General features: G+C 28.8%; 2 protein-coding genes across 4 annotated transcripts in view; both read right to left on the bottom strand.

The window, feature by feature from the left end:
- Window positions 1-1,189: 1,189 nt before the first annotated feature.
- Window positions 1,190-3,969, bottom strand: LOC111612402 (uncharacterized protein PF11_0213-like). The gene is made up of 2 exons (XM_023353610.1): window positions 3,965-3,969; window positions 1,190-3,861 (listed from the first exon to the last, which is right to left on the bottom strand). The coding sequence occupies exon 2, from the start codon at window positions 3,856-3,858 to the stop codon at window positions 1,252-1,254; it is 2,607 nt and encodes an 868-aa protein (XP_023209378.1). The 5' UTR covers window positions 3,859-3,861; window positions 3,965-3,969; the 3' UTR covers window positions 1,190-1,251.
- A 1,277-nt stretch (window positions 3,970-5,246) lies between these two features.
- The window catches only part of LOC111612401 (delta-sarcoglycan-like), a 28,537-nt gene continuing 26,380 nt past the window's right edge, over window positions 5,247-7,403 (bottom strand). For all 3 annotated transcript variants that reach the window (XM_023353607.1, XM_023353608.1, XM_023353609.1), the window contains 3 exons: window positions 6,279-6,351; window positions 6,059-6,182; window positions 5,247-5,972 (listed from right to left, as the gene is read on the bottom strand). In XM_023353607.1, coding sequence (XP_023209375.1) covers window positions 5,802-5,972; window positions 6,059-6,182; window positions 6,279-6,351 — 368 coding nt within the window. In that variant the 3' untranslated portion in view covers window positions 5,247-5,801. The remainder of the gene's footprint in view (window positions 5,973-6,058; window positions 6,183-6,278; window positions 6,352-7,403) is intronic.

Genomic DNA, 7,403 nt, shown 5'->3' with positions numbered 1-7,403 from the left:
AACTATTATACACAAGATGGCAATAAAAGTCTCTTTCCACCCAATTATTTCAAAATTAATAGACGATCTGTGTGGACTTTTTGCCTTGTATGTTGGTCATGCGTTAAACGATGGTGCGAATTTCTGCCCATTGTATCCTTTCTATCAAAGGGCTGTTGTAATTTCGGTCTCTAATTAAAATAGGGCAATGATGTCAATTAAAATGTTGTAGCACATTAGAAAAACATACTGTTATCTTTTAGTACGTTCCAAAATATTAAGTGGAAACAGGAAACAGACTATCAAATATTTGCTTTAGTTTCTTAAACCTAATTAATTTCCTCTCGGAAAGTTATGTCATCTATTTTTTATTATCTATATTAAATAATTATTTATTTCCACTTAAAAAAAATCTGACATCCAAAAAAAATTGCTGCGAAATAGATAAGGCAGGTAAATGGATACTGTGCATCACCGCACAACATTGATGGGATTGGATGAAAGTCATAGGGATAGCATTGAATAGGTCGGAATAGACCAGTGAACTGGTCCAAGATTCCCAGACTTTATACTTATAGAGTTTTTTCTACGGGGTATTCTGATGTCAAAGGTGTTCCGACGGCCAAGCGGTTTAGGTAGCAGCTAAGGTCCTGCAGAGATGTAGGCTCTGAAGGACCTTAGCTACTCACCTCAACTGGGAATGGATGCGGATAGGTCAAAAAATCACGGAAATATTTTAATGGTGTTCATTTTGGATACGTCGGACCCTGTCCATCATTACCCGGTCTCTTCATCATGGATCTGGCCGAACTCACGATTGGCTTGATAAAAAAAAGACTCTCTCAGTGCCCACAAGATAGAAAGGATAAAATAAATGAAGTCGAAGGTTTATGAAATACAGCCATTGAATGCGAGTAATGTGCAGTAACTTATTTTGGTGCATTTGCTTCTGTAATAGATGATATGTTGACAGACGAGCAAGTTGTTGGAAAGGTACTGTACAGTACCTTACGGTTCCTATAGTACATTTAGTGATAGAGAAAAAAATTGTTGTTTCGTTACACATGAATAGTTTCTAATGAAAATTTCAAGACAATATGCTTATTGAAATGGATGGAATCTTATAGCAAAATAAAGAACTAAAATAATTTTGATAAAAGTTATTTTTTACAAATTATATATTTTATTAATTAATAAACGTCGACGTAACTCATGATAAATCTATTTAATTTTCACTGGTATCAAGTTTAAATACAAAAATGTAAAGATTATTTATTTATATTTATTTAAATCCATATTTGGAGCTGCGCCATTTTCTTCAGGTGCATTATTTTTTGAAGTATTTTCAAATGATAGTTCCGAGTTATTATCTTCTTTATCTTTTTTTCTATCGACATTTACCGATGCTTTTAAAACACTGAAAGATTTATTTCTTCTACAATTTCCTAAAGATTTTGTCACTTTGTGTTTCAATGGAGTTTCAACGACAACTGAAACTTCACTATCTTGAAGCTTATATTCATTTCCTTTTTTATCTAGTAATGCATTCTTGTTTTCCATTGTTTTTGGAAGATTTTGCACTAATATATTTCCATAAAGTCTGCTCCCTATTTTTTCTGGTGCTGAAATTTTATGCGATTTTGGTTGAATCTTTCGACGATCTACCGAAGAATATTTTCCACGTTTTGCTGGTGTCGATAAAACAAAATACGGTTCTTCTTGATTGTTATTTTGATGACAATACCTTATAATTTTCATACCTTTTCTGCTTGTAACTTTTGTTATATGACGATTTTTCTGTTTTATATTCTTACTGCTTAATTTTTCGCGAGGTTCAGCTATAAGCAGAGTGGCTCTTTTAATAACGTCTTCCATTTTTGAAACCTGTTGTTGAAACAGATCTTGCGAACACATTGAAAGAGAGCGATGTTTTGCATTATTATACGGTGTAGTAACTTTCAACGATTCAGCCATTGAAACTTGTATAGATTTCCACGATTGATGTTCTGATATTACGGATATATGGTCGAAGTGAGATGGCGTTACAACAGCGATTGGTATTACGGCTTCATTTTTATTAGAATTAAAGTGTATACAAATTTCAATCTGTATGAAGTTTCTCTCCGAGTTTTGTAGAATCGTAGGGATGATTTTAATGTGTTGCAGATCATTTTTTTCTGTATCTCCATACTTTTTTCCCTGTAAATTTGTAGGAAGAGACGTGATTATCGGCGGATCTAAAATTGTTGGAGCTGATCTTTCGATGACTGTTTCTTCTATATTATTCCATTTGGATCCTTCTAGAGTATTTCGTTTTGATGTTTGATGCAATAAGGATGGATTTAATATTTTATTATCATTTTTCATTGAATTTTTATCGCGCCAATTATATTCTGACGCTTCCATTAAAACGTTTTGTTGCATTTCTTCTTTGGTTCTCGGCAAGAGAAAATGTTCAGCTGTGTATAAACATTTTGATTTTTCTTTCATTGGAACAAATTGTGCAAACTTTGGTTTGTTTTCAGATGATAAAGTAATCTTTTCCGATCCAATCTCTATAAATCTGGCATCTGTTGGAGATGATAACATTAAATTTTCAGTTTTATTTGCTATTCTTTTATTATCGTCCCGAAAATCTGGAAATTTTACGTTTTTATCATCCAAAAGTTCGGATAATTGATATTGATATTGAGAATTTACAATATATTCAGAATGATTCGTAATCAGATCTGATTTCATTTTATCATCTAAATCATTGGTAAGTAAGTGAACTTTTTCGGGAGTAACTGTTAAAATATCTCCCATATTCAAAGTTGAATTATTAATTTCTGTAGTATCTGCATTAATCCATTCTTCCTCACCAGAATACCCACAACTAAAAATATTTTTTTCTTTTTTTGTCATAATTTTTACGTTTTTATCTCTTTGATGTTGTTGATTTGTTACATCTGGAATGTTATAATCTTTATTTTTTATCATTTGTGCTTCGTGTAAATGCTTGGCATTATCCGAAAAAGGTTTCAAATGTTTACTTTCTATGTTTTTGTCATTGAAATCGTTGACAATTAAGTTATCCCATTCGCTTTCATTAACTTCTATATATTTTTTAGCTTTATTTATTTTCTTATTTTCTTTAATTGTATGTAAATTTTCGAAATTATCAACTACGGGTGAATATCTTTCATCCTTTCCGTTTGAGATATATTTGTTTCTATCAATATTACTTTCATTGTTTGATTTCCCGTCATTCGAAATTGCTTGTTTTACTTCATGAACTTTTTCATTTCCTTTTTCTTCGATTAATATTTTCATTAAAACTGTAATCAGATCTTCTAATAATTCTTGCCGTGTCATATTATTTAAATCTTTTCTTATAATATGTTCATCTGAATTTGTTATTGTTGATATTTCGTCCATATTCATTGAACTTTCTTTTGCTTGACAAACGCATTCTGACAATGTATCTGAAGAATTTTCTCTCGCCTTTTCCAAATACATTTTTGATGTATTCTCAAACGATTTCTTTTGCAAAAATTCTAAACTAGAAGTGAGTGAAGATGAATTCCTTTCGGGTAGAGCATGCTTTATTGAATACAATGTATTTTTTGAATTGCTTTTTAATGCGGTCTTGTTACCTTCGATGTGTAATTTCGAATGGTTTTCGTCGATAGATTTGCGTGTAAAATTCTCCAAATTACTGCTATTTATTGAAGAAACTTGTAAATGATGCGTGCCATTATCAAAATTACTATTTGTTGGATTAAAATATAATAACTGATTTTCTCTTAATGGTAAATTCTTCTCATTTAATTCTGTTTCAGTATTTGAATGACTTAGGTTCATACATAAGTCTTCTTGATATTCATTATTTTGTTTCATACCCTAAAATAAATTATATTTTTTATATTAAATTTATTAATTTAAATACTTATGTAATGAATCTTTCGTAATGTTAATACAGAATAAAGAGTAACTTTATAATAACCTTGTATTTTCTTGATTTTTTTGACACATTTAAAAAATTCTTGATAAAATTTACAAAACCACGTTTCTGAGAATTTTTTGTCTGTAAGAAAAATTAAATTATATTTTTAAATACATTTTTATTAAATATCTTTTTAAAAAATAATCTATAATATCGATTGTTATAGTCGTAATTATATTACATATTATGTATAACAGAATTTGGTTAATCTGGCACTTGATAAACCGAAATTTCTGGTAATTTCATACTCAGAATAATCTGGAATTATTTGATAATTGTCAGATATCTACAATAGCAGATACTATAATTATCAGACCATCTGGATTGGTATATTCCACAAATAAACATTTGTTTGGATTAGTGAAGCTTTAAGATCTCTTGAGGAATAGCGTGCTTATTAACAATTTTAGAAGATTTTCAGTAAATCTTAACAGATTATATCATAAAATGCATGTGTAAAGAAATTGAAAGCATACAGCGGCTGGTACAAAGTGAAGAACAATGTCTGCAACGTGCGGATCGTAGGTAAGTTTCCTGAATTTTGAGAAAATACTGCGAAAACTCGTGGTGTAAGTGCCAGATTAACAAATTTCTATTGTGATTTAACGAAAATTTAAAAAAAAAAAACCTTCTGTTTGTTTCGTTTCATAATTTTCTTTACAGTTTTAATTATTTTTCTCTGTTATGAAATATAGTGTCAAAAGATTTTTCATTAATTGAACAATAACTTTGTAACGATAACAATCGATAATGCAACAAACTATTTTTTGAAAGAAAAAGTTTTCTTTTGTATCGAGATTAACAGGAAGTATATAAAATAATAAAGAAAATCAACTTAAAAAGTACAATATTATAACACAAATATCATAGTTTAGTATTTCTGCAGAGTTAACAAACACTTTTTTAATTTTACAAGTAAAGATATAGTAAATCGATATATATATATATATATACAGTAGTCCCCCTATAACGCGGTTTCCTATAACGGACATTCCTATAACGTGGCGAAAAAATTGCGACAGTATTCGTATAACGACGCTAAATGGGACTCGTAAAACGTCGTCGCCGACTCGTGTCGCGACAGGATTGGTCGAATTTGGGCCAATAGTTGAAGAGCAGCCGAACTACTTACACACTACAGAGAGTTTAGGCGAATAAGTTGAGTTTACTATCGTCTGTACAGTATTATATATAAATTAGGTACTGTATATATAATNATAAAAACAGGTATAAAATACATTCATGAATTCACAATCAGATTAATAATAGTTTTTTTTTTTTAATACACGAATATCCCCTAGGGTTGCCATAATTAATTTTACAGTACCCGACTTTTAAAGGCACATCCATCTTTAAATCAATCAATCTTCCATCAATCAGTTCTGGCATTTTATCGAATTTTTTTTCTTTTTTTTTAACAATAAATAATTGAATGTCATATAGTTACTAATTATTTTAACTCTTTTCATCTTCGACAATCGAAGAAAGGCGGCCATATTGAATATACTCACCTAAACGACACTTGTGTCATTCCGAAATTATCACAATTATGAGTTTCTATTGTATATTTACCTAAATTTTTTTATTTTTCTGATTTCCTACGTTTAATGCTTGATTTATTAAAATTTCTTTACGCTAGATAGTGATTAGAAAGTAATTTCTGTTTCATTTTCAAAAAGATTCTATAATATATTTAACTATATAGCGAATTAAGACTTGTTAAAACGAGATTGAATAATCCAAAATGGCGGCTTATCTGGTAAAAAGTAGATATGCTTAGTGTCTTCTTGTTTTGTTGGACCACTTATGAATAATTTTGAATTGTCAGCAGTTTATTTTATATGCATACATCGTTATCAGCTTGGCAATAACCCTTTGGAGGTGACAGAAATAATCTGCCATTGTCACAAACACACAACTGATATACATTTTCATACGTTTTCCCTCTTGAACTTGGTAGTACCGTTTTAAGATTCTTTAATTCAATTTTTTCTGAATCTAGTAAAATCTAAACGAAAGAAACATAATACAAATCATAGAAATAAATTAAAACTTTATTAAATTTTATATTAAAAATATTTAATGTAATCTCACCACTCCCTCTTTAGATTGTAACTTAAAATCTTTCAGACAGGTAGCTGATATGTCGCCCACTCTGGACTTTATGTCTATGCCCTCGGGTGCTTTTATGTTAATAGTACTCGTAGGGGATTCCAGCCTGCGAGTAGAGAAATTATAATTTACTGTGATGCAATAATTAATCATCTTTACTTTATTTGTCTCCATTTTATTAGAAAATATCGATTATGAATACCTTAACTGTTGGAATGGTTCGGCTCGGATGATTGGTGTTTGAAGCGATCCGTCAAATCTTACTCCGCTGTCACCTAAATAAATAAAAATTAAGTAGTTTCCTGTTTATCTCACGCGACAGAAAGTAATTTAAGAGCAAGTGAATAAGAGAAATTCATTTAAATTTTCTCAAGATTAATTCTATACATTAGACAAAGTTGGATAGAAAATATTTATCTATAACTTTTAAAACTTAAATTCGTTCTGTTATAAATTATTATTATTATTATTATTATTATATAACTTATACCACTATAATTATTAATAAATAGAAATTTGTATTATAAGTTAAATTGTATAATTCTTTAATTTATAATAAATAGTAATTTTTCTTATTAATTAATATATTATTTAGATATATATATATTACAAGAGACTTTATCCAATACTAAGAATAAAAGTATAGCTAATTGTAAAACGTTTTTGTGAGGTCCTACTTTATATACATCGGTTAACTTACTTTTGGACCACCCTGTATATCTCTTTTTTCGAAATAATTGCTTTAAAAGTTTTTATTATAATATGATAATGATAAAAGCATCCATAAAAAGTACAATTATTTTTTTTATATTGTGGCATTCATACTTTTATAGTGAATAGCATAGGCAGTAATGTAGTTTCAAGTTGAATAAACAACATATGAAATCTCCTTTATATGAATTGGTCGGACGAAATTATTTAAAAATTGCAACATTTTTACGTGATCTTGCATTTCTTATTACTTTATTTATATATATTTAGCTTCGCACTTCATTGTCGACATTAAACTACCTTCACATAAACGAAAGAATTTGTTTATTTGAATATTTTGTAACTAATTTTATGTCTGTGTGCTGTTATTATTTTTTTTTTTTAAATTGTTCTGTAATATTTTATAATTTAGAAAATTAAGGAAATTAATTGCTTCAATATTATAAGCATAAATTGTGACTGAATAAATGTTACCTTATGATGACCTCATACAACTAAATACAGTACATCATACAACTAAATACTTATCAAAATTATTAAAATGAAATAAAAATATTCAGAAGAAATTATTTTTAAAAAGCCAACAACGAGTTGCTTAACTTTTCCTGCAAAAAAA

The sequence above is a fragment of the Centruroides sculpturatus genome, unplaced genomic scaffold (genome assembly GCF_000671375.1).
Source record: "Centruroides sculpturatus isolate CEXI.00-Female unplaced genomic scaffold, Cexi_2.0 scaffold1728, whole genome shotgun sequence".
In the NCBI taxonomy this organism is placed as follows: Eukaryota; Metazoa; Arthropoda; class Arachnida; order Scorpiones; family Buthidae; genus Centruroides; species Centruroides sculpturatus.
This window is presented reverse-complemented; position numbering and strand designations above follow the sequence as displayed.

What these genes read in the sequence shown, in the direction of transcription:
- LOC111612402 (XM_023353610.1), bottom strand. Translation starts at nt 3,858, where the DNA reads ATGAAACAAAATAATGAATATCAAGAAGACTTATGTATGAACCTAAGT.